The sequence below is a fragment of the Bombina bombina genome, chromosome 1 (assembly GCF_027579735.1).
Source record: "Bombina bombina isolate aBomBom1 chromosome 1, aBomBom1.pri, whole genome shotgun sequence".
Lineage (NCBI taxonomy): Eukaryota > Metazoa > Chordata > Amphibia > Anura > Bombinatoridae > Bombina > Bombina bombina.
Genome location: NC_069499.1, coordinates 158,936,624 through 158,955,417, shown reverse-complemented (window position 1 = coordinate 158,955,417; position 18,794 = coordinate 158,936,624). Strand labels below are relative to the sequence as shown.

At 35.8% G+C, this 18,794-nt stretch overlaps 1 protein-coding gene across 1 annotated transcript in view; it reads right to left on the bottom strand.

Moving 5' to 3' along the window:
- The window catches only part of GPHN (gephyrin), a 1,061,400-nt gene that overhangs the window by 266,208 nt on the left and 776,398 nt on the right, over window positions 1–18,794 (bottom strand). Inside the window, 1 exon segment of the mRNA XM_053697683.1 lies at window positions 5,417–5,449. Within this exon segment, the coding sequence (XP_053553658.1) occupies window positions 5,417–5,449 (33 nt within the window).

Sequence of the window (18,794 nt, the reverse complement as noted above, 5' to 3'; positions counted from 1 at the left end):
CAATATGGTCCCTAAGAAAACTATACCTGTAGCTGTAACAAGGGAATCCATTTTCAGCTTCACTTCCTATCCATGGGAATGAAGAACAGACAACAAGATCTCTGTATGAGATTATGTTCGTTGAAAGGATGACGACTGAACCATTTTATTGTCCAGGGATGGTACCACAGGAATACCCTGAAACCTGATCACTGCCAAGATAGCCACCTCTGGGAGCCGTGGCAGGGCCAAAGTGAAAAGTCACACACTGTGAGTGTTTGACAGAAAGGCAAAACTCAGGAACTTAAAAATACACGTCCTCCAGGTCTATGGTCACCATGAACTTCCCTCTTGGACCAAGGAAAAATTAAACCCCTGGTTACCATTTGAAGGGCGGTACCCTGAGAAAACTTGTTGAGATACTGTTTCATAGGACGAAAAATTCCCTCTTTTTCGGGAACCACGAACAGGAATGAAAAGAATTCTAGATCCTGTTCACTTTCAGGAACTATAACTCACAAGAAAGAGAGGTCCCAAACGCACTTCAAAAATGCCTCACTGTTATCTCGCCTGCAGATAAAATTGAGAGGAGCAACCTGCCTGTGGGAGGAAGGTAGGAATTCAATGTAGAAAACCTGAGATACTTGTCCACAGCCTATCTGGGACATCTGGTATCCATGTTTGAAGAAAAAACAGAGAGATGCTGTCCCCCACCTGGATCGATCCCGGATTGGGGGCAAACTCCTTTAGGTCTATTCATCTTTCCTTGTGGTAGAAAAGGCCTCTTTTCCATCCATAGTATCGAAATATTAATGCCAGATCAGGACCAAACAAGGTCTTTCCCTTGTAAGGAAACATCAGAAGCTTGGCCTCAAAGAAAAAATCCACTGACCATGGATATAGCCACAACGCCCTGCGGGCTAGCACAGTGAAGCCAGATAGATTAAGAGCCTTAATTCTGTACTGGATCTCCACAAAGGAGTCCCTACCAAATTGGATCAACCAAGGCACTGCACCAATAAGATGCTGCACTTGACACAGTGGCAAAACAAACTTCCATGTAAGCCTTCAGCTTAGTCCATTGATCCTGAAAAGAACAGCTATCCTCTCTAAGAATCGTAGATCGCTTAGCCCGAGTAGAAAAACCCTACTACTTTAGGCACCGTGCACCTTTAAAGGAGACAGCGACAGGAAAACATCTTTTCAAAAACAAGATATGGGGGAAAAGGAATCCCTGACTTCTCCTATTCCTGTGAAAAATCTCCTAGTACGGTCTGGAACAGGAAAAACTTTCACAGAGGAATCCTAGTATTCATAAAGTTTACTAGATTCCTAGGGTTGACAACAACATATGTATCGGAGTTGCCCCAAATTAGCCAAAACCTCCTTACCATACACGAAGGTGTTCAAGCTTAAATCTGAAGGATGCTTTTCAGCATCAGATGAAGGGATTATACTGTCCGAATCTGATATATCACCCTCAGAAGCTACTAGCGACTGCACCGCATCAGAGATGAAGGCTTCGGACATTTAAGGAAAAAGCTATGGCATTGCCTAAACAGCATCATCTTAGGAGACATGAGGCTCAGAATACAACAACCTAACTGTACTTTTGATAAGTTAAGTGGAAAAAAACTGCAGCAAAGGATTGCATATGCAGACATCAGGCTCAACATATATCTTTATTCTTGCTAAAGATCAAATCTAACGTGAAGGATAGATATGCGTATATAAACAATCTGATCCTCACGAGACAGAAGTATTTATTCCTTAGGAACAGAGTTCTAGGAAGTTATGCACATATGTCCTTTTAAGAAAAGACTTAAAAACTTAAAAAGGATTCACTACAGTGGATAGTAGCAGAATCTGGATCCATAATTATACTCATATAAGTTAATGCCCCTTTAAATGTTGTACAAGGCGCTGTCCCTTAACTCTCTCCAATGTAAATATAAATGGGCCCATTTATCAAGCTCCGAACTGAGCTTGTGGGCCCGTGTTTCTGGCGAGTTTTCAGACTTGCCAGAAACACCAGTTATGAAGCAGCGGTCTAAAGACCACTGCTCCATAACCGTGTCCGCCTGCTCTGAGTAGGCGGACAGGAATCGCCACAATTCAACCCAAGCGAGTACGATCGGATTGACACCCCCCTGCTGGTGGCGGCGTTGCACCAGCAACTCTTGTGAGCTGCTGGTGCAATGCTGAATACGGAGAGCGTATTGCGCTCCGCATTCAGCGAGGTCTTGCGGACCTGATCCGCACTGTCAGATCAGGTCCGCAAGACCTTTGATAAATAGGCCCCAAAGGCTTCACATCAATGACAAACTCCTTCTATATGGAATTTAATTGATCTTTTTTTAGGACACCTCTACACCTCAGTCAGTGACTGAGGTGCCTCCCTGCCCACTTAAAACGGAGTTATATACATAACGATATACAATGCTCAAAATGGCGCCACTCTGCTTTGGAGGAGGCTGGACAAACATTCGGCAAGGAAATGAAGCACACATATACACCGCATATATAATCTCATAGAGTTAAATAGTAAAAGTCCTGCTAAATAGAAGTGGCACCTCTAAAATAGAAAGAGCGCGCCCTCCTAACAGACTCCGTGTAGGAACACTGAGAAGCTGTCAAGATGCACTAACGTACATGCAGCCAAAACCCCACAAATGAAATAGTGAATGATTTCAATAAAAACATCTCTAAAACGTATAATGAGGGATAAATAAATAAGTGATACTGTTTTGACTGTGGTGCTCTTTGCCTCCTCCAGCTGGCCAGGATTGATATTCCCATCAGTAATTGATGATGCTGTGGACTCACCATATCTTAGGAAAGAATAAGGTAAGCTTATTTTAGTGTTAAGACCATTCTATACTGAAACACCAAGTCTGAGCAGCATTTTTCAGAGATGTTTTCTATCAAAGTTACAATTTTTCAAAAGAGATTCACATATGCAATCTTTTAAAGACAAAGGTTCTTGGTGGTTGTGGTTTTCTTATACAAATTAATTTGTATTTGTGTTACATAGAGCAAATTAAAATCTGAAATATATTGTTGATTGAAATGTAAAAGGTTGTTAATGAGCACATTTTAAATGTTTAAAATGAATTAAATGTCTTTTCATTTTGTCCCTGTGATAATTGATGCCAGATAATTTCACAGTACAGACATTTTTTTTTTATATAATTTAGAAATAATCACTACACTTAACCTAGTGTTCATAAGTCATGTGGCATACATGCTCCAATGTGTTGTAGCCAAGGCCAATTCTCTCATATGTTTTTAAAAAATTCAGGAATTTCATATGCAGATAACATGTGTGCTGCCCACTGCTCTTGAGTGACCAATCACCAGAGAGCAGGACCTGTCAATATCTCTGAACAAGCAAGTTCTGAGTGATTTATCTCTCCCACCTCAGAGATTGCTGAGAGAATAAAAAGCAGTGGTTCAACTGAAGCTTTGCAACTTGGGGTAAGCAGCAATCATGCACCTCAAGGGCTCCAAAGCTTAGCACATAGAGCTGTATAGTTAATATAACTATGGTTAAGAGATAACAAGAGAGGGAAGAGGACTACGCGACAAAGGAACTCTTTATTTATAATCTTTTCAGGCAAAGGATCATGAGAACAAATTCAGAATTTCTATTGTGATACTTTCTCTTTCAGCGAGATTTTGTATGTGCGAACCTGAGCTTCTAAAAAAGCTTGTCTGACTTTAAAAATCTAAATTCAGAAGCATAGACATCAGAAATACTGACATGGGAAATAGTTTCAAGAGCTTTAAGTGAGCATGGAAATAGGTACTAATGAGTTAAAAAAATATGAGGAGACAAATAAATAGACAAAGACACCTACAGTATATGTATGTATGTACGTACATATATATATATATATATATATATATATATATATACACACACACATATATATATAGATATATATATATATATATACATACACACACATAATTAAATACCATAGGAACAAATGCAAATGTCTGTCAGTAATAGTATGCAAAACACGAGTATAACTAAATTAGAGAAGTAATATGATTACATTTATACATAAATATATATATATTTATATATACAAGAAAGAACATATAAGAATAAGATAACAGATTAACTAATTATGATGAAATTGCAACATTAACAAGACAAAAGATTTACATTCCCTTTATATAAAGTGATTCGTATAACAGTTTTTATCTTTGTCAACTTATCATGTGTACAAACTTATGTTAAATTGGCTAAATCATTGTGCAATTTATACATGGCAGGATTATTTTTTTTCAAGATTCACTTCAAAGATATAGGCACAAACTTGTAAACACACATACTGTAAGTCTATAAACTTATACAAGTTCTGTGTCAAATGGATTTTTACCAAGTTATCTCTTCAATTTGAATTACCCTTATAAAATCTAAGGGCACAGTACCAAAACAATAATTTAGATAGAGCTTATATCTTAAACAGGAAAGAAGAGAAGGTGACACTACTCAAGTGAGTCTTTAATGTAAAATAAGACACTGAGAAGAAAAATCTGTGCTCCTCAATGTTGTATACTTATGAGCTCTCCCCGCCCCATTTTATTTATATAAGGTGATACACAATTTATTTATTTATTTTGCCTCTCTCCAGATGATTTTATTATTAGCTATATGTACTGCAAGTAATTTATGCCTGAAAAATGGACAAAGATAGCAATAAAACAAAGGGAGAGTGATGGACTCCACATAATCAAAATAATATGTCAAATATTACAGCAATTATATTCACAATAACTTGAATGCAGAGCTGCATATTTTAAAACAATTTCAGGTCGTTTTAAAATTATAATAAAGGTTTTAAGGCAAATTACTGAGTAATACAACTATTTTACTTATGTAGTCCTAACATACAGAATGCCTTCCTTGTCTTAATTTTTTCCTAAATGTAAACACAGGCTAAGGACAATAAAATAACAATTACATAATTTTATGATGGTTAATACGGGATCCCTTCAAATTGTGAAGCAACTGTGCAAAAACACTAAAATAAGATTATATAAATAGTTGTGTATATATCAACAGTATTTTAATTTGAGTGTCCCACAGTTAAAATCTAGCAGAAAATGAATTAACAGGTGTGTAGCTCACACAGGTCAATTAACATAGCATGTTTGGTAAGAAATCATAAACACTTATATAGTCATAATGTCAGACCACAAAACACACACAATGCAAATGTAAATCTACTTTCACAAAATAAAATAAACATATTGGAGAAAACAATGAAAATATAGATATTTATCATGTTAACCATAGGTTTCCAGGTTCCTGACCAATCACACAATGTACACATTACAACAAACTATGGAGAAGTGATAGAGTTGAAGAAGAGCAAATCACTGAATCTATGAGACAAAAAAAAAAAAAGTAAAAAAATACAACCTGAGAAAAGGAGGGGGCAGCAATCCATATGTCCTGGAAAAAAAATGTGTAATTGTTTTTTTATCAGCTGGCTCTTTACCATTAAAAAAAGAAAGAAAATAAAAATAAAAAATATAATAGATTTATCATCTGAGTTGCAGACCAACACACAGCATTATTGAAGTATGAAATATATATATATATATATATATATATATATATATATATATATATATATATATATATATAATGTATATACACAACCTGTTAAAGTATTATAATTTTATTGACATATATAAATATAAGAATAAACACATTGTTTTGATTAAAGAAAAGTAAAAAATAAGATTAAATGAAGGAATGATATGTGAAAGAAACACACAGATTACTTTTATAGCCTGTACAGTCTGGCAATACGATTATATATAGACGGTCACAAAAAGGACCATGGGCAAAAATATAAGAAGAAAATGTATTCTTAAGAAAAAAACAAAAAACAAAACAACCTGGTTCAATGAATATGGGCCACAATGAATAGATTATGTTCATAATTTGTCCCTTCCAATACAGTTTCAAATACTCCCCCCGGCCACCTTTTAGAATGATTGTTTATATATATATATATATATATATATATATATACCAAGACCCAAAACCTCCTTACTTGGAGCATAAACATTTGCTTTATATATATAAAAAAAAAAAATTCTCAAAAGGAAAACCATTCAGTACATAGGTGAGTAGGCAAATTAAGGGATCCCCAATCTTTTTTTTTTTTCTTTTCTATTATATTGAAGAGACACTGAATCCAAATTTTTTCTTTTGTGATTCAGATAAAGTATGCAATTTTAAGCAACTTTCTAATTGACTCCTATTATCAAATTGTCTTCATTCTCTTGGTATCTTTATTTGAAATGCAAGAATGTAAGTTTAGATGCCGGCCCATTCTGGGTTAACAAACTGGGTTGTTCTTGCTGATTGGTGGATAAATTCACCTACCAATAAACAAGTGCCTTCCATGGTTCTGAATAAAAAAAATAGCTTATATACCTTATTTTTCAAATATAGAAAAATTGATAATAGGTGTAAATTAGAAAGTTGCTTAAAATTGCATGCTCTATCTCAATCACGAAAGAAAAAATTTAGGTTCAGTGTCCCTTTAATGTATGTCTATTTACAAAGAATACGGACACTTTAATGAAAAACAGATAACAATTCCAAGCAGTATTAAAATAATGTACAGGCTTAACCCTTTTTTAATACTTCATAAAATGATGTATATATAGCCTTACAGCAAAGTAAGGGGGCGCTAGTGATAATATAGATAGTGATATTAATCTATATACTCTTTAAAGAAATGCAAATTGGTAATTGTGTATACAATACAGATAAAAAAATAAAACAAAATAAAAGAAAAATGAAATAAAATCCTCTCAAATGAGGGAAGTCCAAATATAATTACAAAATCAAGGCAAAAATGAGTCCTTTTCAAAACCAAGTGGAAAAGCCCTGTGGTGGCTGCCTCCTCCTCGCCGACTGCACCGTTTAATCAGGCATAAAATTGTTCTCAATTTTATGCCTGATGAAACGGTGCAAAACCGAGAAACGCGTTGCATTATTGGGGTCACTGTCAACCCCTTTTTTTATCCACCTAACACAGCAATTGTTCTGTTGTGTTTTTTAACTTTTGTTTTTAATAAATATTTGTATTTTACTGGAAATACGCCTTTGAGTGGATATCTTTACCTACCTACTGCCCTGCTGATACATAAGAGTCTCTCTACCTTTTTGGGACTTTGAGTTACCTATTGGAGCCATTTGATTACAGCATTAAGAAATCTGATCTGGGGTGAGCTGCTACACCTGCCTAAAATTTGCAGCTTGTTTCTACCAGCACATAAGTGTGCTCATGGAGTATGTGAGTAACCATCTGTACCACTGAACATATTGTTTGTTATATTTTTAACAGTCTGCACATGTAGTGCTTTTTTTCTGTGTCTCCTTTTCCATCTCCAGCACCACAGTACTACCTGAGAGGTGAGCTGCCTCACCTATTTGAATCTGCAGCCTGCTACTACCAGCACATTGGTGTGCTTGTGAAGTGTGTGAGTACCCATTTGGCTCTACTACTGTTATTACTGATTTTTATATCTGTTGATCCTACACATGAGGCGCCCCTCTATTTTCTTCTATTCTTCATAAAATGATTCCTGTTTGAGCAAAATATTTAATAAGGTTATAAAGCAACTTTTCCAGGACTCTTGACTCATGTCTATCAAAATTTGATTACCAATACATTAATAAAATATGCTTAGTGTTTAATGTTGTAATTAATCATAGAAATTCTCTCTCTCTCTCTCTCTCTCTCTCTCTCTCTATATATATATATATATATATATATATATATATATATATATATACAGTATATATATTTTATATATATTACATATATATATACACACAGTAGTATATATATATATATATATATATATATATATATATTATTATTTTTTTACTTGCAGTATCCTTATTATCTACAGTTAGAAGATTAGTATGCAATTTATCATTTACATAAATACCTGGTGATGTGATCAAATAGTAGATGTATCTAGCATGCGTATGTAAAACACAATTGCATGATATGTACAGAAGTGACAACATTTAAGTGTTCCTTAATCTCTCTTTTCTTTTAATGCACTCTTGAATTTATCTATTTTGTGAAACAAATATAAAGACAAAACGCTCTATGCATCTCTTAAAATTCTGTTTGCTAAGTCCCTCTGGCATTTAAAGTGCTTGGGAAGTACACTGTCTGAATCACACACATTTTGATTTTGACAATTTATTTTGTAGGAAGAAAAGGTATTTTTTTCGGCAATATCTCAAAATAATGTAGCTATTTTACTATAAATATGCATATACATGAATGCTTTAAAAGGGTGCACAACCAACTTAATTCATAGATATATATATATTTAAAAAAATATTTACTACTAAAATACCATTACAAATTTGTCCTAGTAAAAACATGTTAAAATGTTGCACATGCTTACACATATAGACTTACTGTTTTTCATCTTTTCAAACTCACTGTACTGTTCTCCTCTACTATTTCTAAGTGTAACACTACCATAATGGCTTTGACCTTCTCTAACAGATCTCCACTGACTTACTGGGGCTCCTATAACTTTTCCTCTGGGATATTTTCCCAAATTTGCTTCCAAATGTTTTATAATTCAGTATAACTACTCTCTATATCAATGGAGCCTACACTTTTTTAACTGGGTCTATTTTTAGTGAAGTTTGAGTTATTTGCTTATGTGCTAAAAATAAACTTGACCACCAAACTGATGTTTATTTAGCACAGGGGTTTTTATACTTGTGATCTTAAGAAATCTCCTCATCTACCATTGAGCACACCATGTCTATGCCATTACCCTTCTGGATCATCCTATAATTAAGACTACATACTAGATTAGGTGCACCCAAGAGGGAGATCACAATCTAACAGTTGATCTTTAATAGGTGATAAGTAAATATTATTGTGTGATTCCCTATTCCATAGACATCGAGTAGTAGTAATAGTTTACAGGAATGTGAGTGTTTTTCACAGATATGCTCTGTACCACTACAAGGGTCTCGAGTAAAACAGACAGTAAATTGTGACTAAGCACAAGATTGTATAATATTGGTGTACAATACATGTGAAATTAAATGCTCTTAACTCTGGTATGAGTCTGGTATTAATAACTTGTCCAGAAAAAAAAAACACCTACCAATAAATTGTAGGCACTTTGGCCTAGATTTTTTTTTAAATCTTACCCTTACATGTCTAAAACAGAATCTGCTATTTGCTCACTAATCTGGAATGGATTATTATTGTGTATGTTATAGTTTACAAAATTATAATGCATTTACTGGGTGCTGCATCTGAATTGTTATCATAATTAAGAAATATTTTATTAAAAATAAATCCCTTTTGTCCAGAAGATATAAAGCCTTTCACTGCATTTAAATTACAGCAAATCAAGTATCTACCTTGCAACCAATCCAACACAGGTACTTGAAACTTCCCTTTGCCAAATGTCTTTTTTTTCATGTTCTAAATTCCAATACAGTTATGTATTATACTCCCTAGTGCCATAGCTATAAAATGGCTTTATTGGCATTGTAAGACAGGCACAAACAATATAAATTCTATATAGAGAGCTGGAGAATAAAGAGGTATTAATTGTGGGTCAAGTGTAAGGTGCATCCTCTGCCCTACGGATCACACGTTCATCTACAAATCTCATTTGCTAGATCTTTGGATTTTCACTGAACATGTTAAAAAAAAAAAAAAAATAGTCGTGCATCGAGCAGTTTTGTTAGCTGCTGAATGCGGAAGAAGGTGGACACTTGAGGTATTCGGCTCTTTTTGGAATCAGATTTCTTCTTGTGAAAGTGCATTACACTAAGATCTGTAAAAATATAGATCCTAGTGTGTTGCACAAGAAGAAATCCAGCTCCGAAAAGAGCTGAATGCCACGAGAGGCTGCCTTTTTCTACATTCGGTAGCTAATTGTCTAAAAACAACATAGTGAATAATAATTATGTGCAATTCATTATTCTGTAGCTAAAGGGACAGTCTAGTCAAAATTAAACTTTTATAATTCAGGTAGGGCATGCAATTTTAAACAACTTTCAAATTTACTTTTAACATCAAATTTGTGTTGTTCTCTTGTATACTTTGTTGAAAGCTAAACCTAGGTATGCTCATATGCTAATTTCTAACGGCTAGATTTAGAGTTTTGTCGGTAAGGACCCGCGTATCTAACGCTGGCTTTTTTCTGGCCGCACCTTTAAAATAACTCTGGTATTGAGAGTCCACAGAATGGCTGCGTTAGGCTCCAAAAAAGGAGCGTAGAGCATATTTAACGCAACTTCAACTCTCGATACCAGAGTTGCTTACGGACGCAGCCAGCCTCAAAAACGTGCTCGTGCACGATTCCCCCATAGGAAACAATGGGGCTGTTTGAGCTGAAAAAAAACCTAACACCTGCAAAAAAGCTGCGTTCAGCTCCTAACGCAGCCCCATTGTTTGCTATGGGGAAACACTTCCTACGTCTGCACATAACACCCTAACATGTACCCCGAGTCTAAACACCCCTAACCTTACACTTATTAACCCCTATTCTGCCGCCCCCGCTATCGCTGACCCTGTATATTATTTTTAACCCCTAATCTGCCGCTCCGTAAACCGCCGCTACTTACATTATCCCTATGTACCCCTAATCTGCTGCCCCTAACACCGCCGACCCCTATATTATATTTATTAACCCCTAATCTGCCTCCCACAACATCGCCTCCACCTGCCTACACTTATTAACCCCTAATCTGCCGAGCGGACCGCACCGCTATTATTATAAAGTTATTAACCCCTAATCCGCCTCACTAACCCTATAATAAATAGTATTAACCCCTAATCTGCCCTCCCTAACATTGCCGACACCTAACTTCAATTATTAACCCCTAATCTGCCGACTGGAGCTCACCGCTATTCTAATAAATGTATTAACCCCTAAAGCTAAGTCTAACCCTAACACTAACACCCCCCTAAATTAAATATAATTTAAATCTAACGAAATTAATTAACTCTTATTAAATAAATTATTCCTATTTAAAGCTAAATACTTACCTGTAAAATAAATCCTAATATAGCTACAATATAAATTATAATTATATTATAGCTATTTTAGGATTTATATTTATTTTACAGGTAACTTTGTATTTATTTTAACCAGGTACAATAGCTATTAAATAGTTAAGAACTATTTAATAGCTACCTAGTTAAAATAATTACAAAATTACCTGTAAAATAAATCCTAACCTAAGTTACAATTAAACCTAACACTACACTATCAATAAATAAATTAAATAAAATACCTACAATTACCTACAATTAAACCTAACACTACACTATCAATAAATTAATTAAATACAATACCTACAAATAACTACAATGAAATAAACTAACTAAAGTACAAAAAATAAAAAAGAACTAAGTTACAAAAAATAAAAAAATATTTACAAACATAAAAAAAAATTACAACAATTTTAAACTAATTACACCTACTCTAATCCCCCTAATAAAATAACAAAGCCCCCAAAATAAAAAAAATGCCCTACCCTATTCTAAATTACTAAAAGCTCTTTTACCTTACCAGCCCTGAACAGGACCCTTTGCAGGGCATGCCCCAAGAAGTTCAGCTCTTTTGCCTGTAAAAAAAAACATACAATACCCCCCCCAACATTACAACCCACCACCCACATACCCCTAATCTAACCCAAACCCCCCCTTAAATAAACCTAACACTAAGCCCCTGAAGATCTTCCTACCTTATCTTCACCATACCAGGTTCACCGATGGATCCAGAAGAGCTCCTCCGATGTCCTGATCCAAGCCCAAGCGGGGGGGCTGAAGAGGTCCATGATCCGGCTGAAGTCATCATCCAAGCGGGAGCTGAAGAGGTCCATGATCCGGCTGAAGTCTTCATCCAAGCGGAAGCTGAAGAGGTCCATGATCCGGATGAAGTCTTCTATCAACGGCATCTTCAATCTTCTTTCTTCAGAGCCATCATCTTCCATCCGACGCGAATCGGATTGAACTTGATTCTGATTGGCTGATTCCATCAGCCAATCAGAATATTCCTACCTTAATTCCGATTGGCTGATAGAATCCTATCAGCCAATCGGAATTCGAGGAACGCCATCTTGGATAACGTCATTTAAAGGAACCGTCATTCGGCTAGTAGGCGTCGGGAGAAGAGGATGTTCCGCGTCGGATGGAAGATGATGGCTCCCGAAGAAAGAAGATTGAAGATGCCATTGATAGAAGACTTCATCCGGATCATGGACCTCTTCAGCTCCCGCTTGGATGAAGACTTCAGCCGGATCATGGACCTCTTCAGCTCCCGCTTGGATGATGACTTCAGCCGGATCACAGACCTCTTCAGCCCCCCGCTTGGGCTTGGATCAGGACATCGGAGGAGCTCTTCTGGATCGATCGGTGAACCTGGTATGGTGAAGATAAGGTAGGAAGATCTTCAGGGGCTTAGTGTTAGGTTTATTTAAGGGGGGTTTGGGTTAGATTAGGGGTATGTGGGTGGTGGGTTGTAATGTTGGGGGGGGGGTATTGTATGTTTTTTTTTACAGGCAAAAGAGCTGAACTTCTTGGGGCATGCCCCGCAAAGGGCCCTGTTCAGGACTGGTAAGGTAAAAGAGCTTTGAACTTTAGTAATTTAGAATAGGGTAGGGCATTTTTTTTATTTTGGGGGGCTTTGTTATTTTATTAGGGGGCTTAGAGTAGGTGTAATTAGTTTATAATTGTTGTAATATTATTCTTATGTTTGTAAATATTTTTTTATTTTTTGTAACTTAGTTCTTTTTTATTTTCTGTACTTTAGTTAGTTTATTTCATTGTAGTTATTTGTAGGTATTGTATTTAATTAATTTATTGATAGTGTAGTGTTAGGTTTAATTGTAGGTAATTGTAGGTATTTTATTTAATTAATTTATTGATAGTGTAGTGTTAGGTTTAATTGTAACTTAGGTTAGGATTTATTTTACAGGTAATTTTGTAATTATTTTAACTATTTTAGCTATTAAATAGTTCTTAACTATTTAATAGCTACCTAGTTAAAATAATTACAAAATTACCTGTAAAATAAATCCTAACCTAAGTTACAATTAAACCTAACACTACACTATCAATAAATAAATTAAATAAAATACCTACAATTACCTACAATTAAACCTAACACTACACTATCAATAAATTAATTAAATACAATACCTACAAATAACTACAATGAAATAAACTAACTAAAGTACAAAAAATAAAAAAGAACTAAGTTACAAAAAATAAAAAAATATTTACAAACATAAAAAAAAATTACAACAATTTTAAACTAATTACACCTACTCTAATCCCCCTAATAAAATAACAAAGCCCCCCAAAATAAAAAAAATGCCCTACCCTATTCTAAATTACTAAAAGCTCTTTTACCTTACCAGCCCTGAACAGGACCCTTTGCAGGGCATGCCCCAAGAAGTTCAGCTCTTTTGCCTGTAAAAAAAAACATACAATACCCCCCCCAACATTACAACCCACCACCCACATACCCCTAATCTAACCCAAACCCCCCCTTAAATAAACCTAACACTAAGCCCCTGAAGATCTTCCTACCTTATCTTCACCATACCAGGTTCACCGATCGATCCAGAAGAGCTCCTCCGATGTCCTGATCCAAGCCCAAGCGGGGGGGCTGAAGAGGTCCATGATCCGGCTGAAGTCATCATCCAAGCGGGAGCTGAAGAGGTCCATGATCCGGCTGAAGTCTTAATCCAAGCGGAAGCTGAAGAGGTCCATGATCCGGATGAAGTCTTCTATCAACGGCATCTTCAATCTTCTTTCTTCAGAGCCATCATCTTCCATCCGACGCGAATCGGATTGAACTTGATTCTGATTGGCTGATTCCATCAGCCAATCAGAATATTCCTACCTTAATTCCGATTGGCTGATAGAATCCTATCAGCCAATCGGAATTCGAGGAACGCCATCTTGGATAACGTCATTTAAAGGAACCGTCATTCGGCTAGTAGGCGTCGGGAGAAGAGGATGTTCCGCGTCGGATGGAAGATGATGGCTCCCGAAGAAAGAAGATTGAAGATGCCATTGATAGAAGACTTCATCCGGATCATGGACCTCTTCAGCTCCCGCTTGGATGAAGACTTCAGCCGGATCATGGACCTCTTCAGCTCCCGCTTGGATGATGACTTCAGCCGGATCACAGACCTCTTCAGCCCCCCCGCTTGGGCTTGGATCAGGACATCGGAGGAGTTCTTCTGGATCGATCGGTGAACCTGGTATGGTGAAGATAAGGTAGGAAGATCTTCAGGGGCTTAGTGTTAGGTTTATTTAAGGGGGGTTTGGGTTAGATTAGGGGTATGTGGGTGGTGGGTTGTAATGTTGGGGGGGGGGTATTGTATGTTTTTTTTTACAGGCAAAAGAGCTGAACTTCTTGGGGCATGCCCCGCAAAGGGCCCTGTTCAGGACTGGTAAGGTAAAAGAGCTTTGAACTTTAGTAATTTAGAATAGGGTAGGGCATTTTTTTATTTTGGGGGGCTTTGTTATTTTATTAGGGGGCTTAGAGTAGGTGTAATTAGTTTATAATTGTTGTAATATTATTCTTATGTTTGTAAAATATTTATTTTTTGTAACTTAGTTCTTTTTTATTTTCTGTACTTTAGTTAGTTTATTTCATTGTAGTTATTTGTAGGTATTGTATTTAATTAATTTATTGATAGTGTAGTGTTAGGTTTAATTGTAGGTAATTGTAGGTATTTTATTTAATTAATTTATTGATAGTGTAGTGTTAGGTTTAATTGTAACTTAGGTTAGGATTTATTTTACAGGTAATTTTGTAATTATTTTAACTATTTTAGCTATTAAATAGTTCTTAACTATTTAATAGCTATTGTACCTGGTTAAAATAAATACAAAGTTGCCTGTAAAATAAATATAAATCCTAAAATAGCTATAATATAATTATAATTTATATTGTAGCTATATTAGGATTTATTTTACAGGTAAGTATTTAGCTTTAAATAGGAATAATTTATTTAATAAGAGTTAATTAATTTTGTTAGATTTAAATTATATTTAACTTAGGTGGGTGTTAGTGTTAGGGTTAGACTTAGCTTTAGGGGTTAATACATTTATTAGAATAGCGGTGAGCTCCGGTCGGCAGATTAGGGGTTAATATTTGAAGTTAGGTGTCGGCGATGTTAGGGAGGGCAGATTAGGGGTTAATACTATTTATTATAGGGTTAGTGAGGCGGATTAGGGGTTAATAACTTTATTATAATAGCGGTGTGGTCCGGTCGGCAGATTAGGGGTTAATAAGTGTAGGCAGGTGGAGGCGACGTTGAGGGAGGCAGATTAGGGGTTAATAAATATAATATAGGGGTCGGCGGTGTTAGGGGCAGCAGATTAGGGGTACATAGCTATAATGTAGGTGGTGGCGCTTTGCGGTCGGCAGATTAGGGGTTAATTATTGTAGGTAGCTGGCGGCGACATTGTGGGGGGCAGGTTAGGGGTTAATAAATATAATACAGGGGTCGGCGGTGTTAGGGGCAGCAGATTAGGGGTACATAAGTATAACGTAGGTGGCGGTCGGCAGATTAGGGGTTAAAAAAATGTAATCGTGTGGCGGCGATGTGGGGGGACCTCGGTTTAGGGGTACATAGGTAGTTTATGGGTGTTAGTGTACTTTAGAGCACAGTAGTTAAGAGCTTTATGAACCGGCGTTAGCCCAGAAAGCTCTTAACTACTGACTTTTTTCTGCGGTTGGAGTTTTGTCGTTAGATTTCTAACGCTCACTTCAGACATGACTCTAAATACCGGAGTTAGAAAGATCCCATTGAAAAGATAGGATACGCAATTGACGTAAGGGGATCTGCGGTATGGAAAAGTTGCGGCTGAAAAGTGAGCGTTAGACCCTTTTTTGACTTACTCCAAATACCGGCGGTAGCCTAAAACCAGCGTTAGGAGCCTCTAACGCTGGTTTTCACGGCTACCGCCAAACTCCAAATCTAGGCCTAAGCCTTTGAAGGTCGCTTCTTATCTTGGTGCATTATTACAGTTTTTCACAGCTATACAGTGCTAATTCATGTGTGCCGTATAGATAAGACTGTGCTAATGCCTGTGGAGTTACCTAGGAGTCAGCTAAAATCCATGTCTATCAAAAGAACTGAATGGGTAATAAAGTAGAGGTATGCCTCACTTTACAGCGCTTCACTTTACAACATTTCGCTAATACAGCGCTTTGTGGAGCTGAAGTTCAACCTCCAAGGATTTTGAAACAGTGCTGTAATCATCATGAGATTGCGAGAAAAGTGACTGGCACCATTTTGTTATGCTTAGTTCACTCTGTTTACAGCATTACAGTGCAATCTGTATCTCAGTGCTATAGTCTGGCAATATGTACTACAGTAATTGTCACTATTTTACAGGTGCAGTATTTATTGAATACTTGCTGTGCTACTGTTAAACTAAACGTAGCACTATTGCACACCTAGTATATGTTAGTTCAAACATGTTTTCAAGTTTTTAAACACACTGGCAAGTGAAAAGGAAGCTAAAACGGCCTTGTTTCACTTTAAGGTGGTTTTCACTTTACAGTGGGGCTCCGGTCCCTAACCCGCTGTATGAACAGGGTATACCTGTATTGTCTACATTATTAAACACTTCTATAGAGTAGACTGTCCCTTTAAACAAATGTGGAAAATGGCTATGGTCTGCAGCATTTAGCGCTTTAAAATGTTTTGAAGTTTCACTAATTAGGCAAATCAATAAGACACTGTGCTAACAACCATCTGGTGTGGCTCTACATACACAGCATTTCCTTTTCTGCACTAGTAAATCATTTAGTTTCTGGTAGTATTGGCCATGCTCAGCCTCCTAATGCAAAAGGACAATCCAGCACCTCTGGAGGAATATCAAGATCTCTACTAACTGAAGTTGAAACTCTCTTGATTTGACAAATTCTGAGAAGTCATACTATACACTGAACATATGTGTCTATTATAAACAATAATTTTGTATGCAATGTCCACTATATAGAACAGCAGCTTTTAAATTGCTAGATTGTTAAAAAAAACAACAACTTTATTTCTGAGTAGCTATATCTGTACTTTATACTTGCATTCATGGAAATGCACAGTAATGCATTTTTGAAATATAGATATCATCAGCATTAGAAGCATGTGTGAGTATTCAATACAGAAGCTCTCAATCTACCATCATATGTTTAATGGTTTGCATGCTTACTAGATATTTCTGAAAATTGACCTATTTTGCATAAATGCTTCCGATTCCAAGTTATAGTTTTATGTCCATTTAAAGGGACACAGTACTGTAACCCCCCCCATTTAATATGTTCATGATGACTTGTTTTACCTGCTGAATAGTATTCAATTGTATTGGAAATTGTTCTTTTTTCCTCCAAAGTAATTTATTAAGTATATACACAGGACAAATAATAAATACATGTCAATGAATGAGCAAAAATTTGACCACAACATTGGTCAATCAAAATCATAAATTACTATTATGCAGCGATTCATTGATATACCAATATCTTAAAACATAAATCATTTTATCTTATAAGAATCATAAAAAAAGAATATAAAACAAGATAAAGAACCCCCCCCTCAAAAAAAAACTAAGACCCCCCCATTCTATGCCCTCTCCAACTATCCTCCAATGACCAGATCTTACGGTTCTCTGTTGGAAATTAACCAATGAGTAGGGAATACTTCCATTAAAGTCAACTCAGCAAAACTGATAGAGTTTAGAAAATGGGAGATGATGTGTTTTTGAATTATGGTTGGGTAGGTCTGTATTATAAGAGACCAATCTACCAATATATGTTTAATTCTTTTTTCTGATACAATTTTAACATGGAAGGATTCATATATAATTTGGTTTTGAATCTCCTTGAGAAAAAGCAGGAGCAGAATGTGCTTTCTAATTTCTAAGAATAAAATGTCTGGCTTCCAATATAATGGTGTTCAAAACCTTTCGAGAAGAAGAGGGAATTTGTTCATGAAAAAAGAGAAAGAATATATTCTCCGGACAGGGAAAGACACTATCACTTTTCTGCCAAAATTGGGAAATTTTAGGGCAATACCAAAACATATGCAACACATCAGCATTAAGCAACATGCAACCTGGGCAGAGGAACTGTTGAGAGGGAAAAAATCTCGACATCCTAGAAGGTGATTAATAATAATTATTCAAATGTTTTATGTGTGATTCTTTCAAAGATATCGAGATCTCACACACGCTGCAAAACTATATCTAACAAAATTTAAGTCAAGAAGGGGAAAGAAGAATAGCCAAAAATTAAATAATTTATTCAGAAATAATTGACTTTGTTTATTGAGCATAATGTTATATATAAGTGATATTGAAGAATTACCAGCTGCAAATTTTTTGATGCGAGATTTAATGTCAGACCAGCCATCTAAGGAACCCCTATCTAAGTCTAAGCTATTAATATAATGCCTTACTTGGAAATATGCAAACCAATCAGCTTTTAAGAGATTAAATTGCTGTATAATGTCAGGATATGATATAACGAGTCCATATTTAGAGATAAATTGGTTAATACATTTGAGTTCTTTTCCTGCCCATGATAGAAAAATCTTCTGGGAAATTCCAGGAAAAAATAATGGATTACCCATTATGGGGAGATATTCAGAATATCTAAAATCAATTTCAAGTAGATGGCAAAACTTCTGCCAGACAGGCCCTGATTATATTTTTAAAACATAATTGACATAATACGTTAGG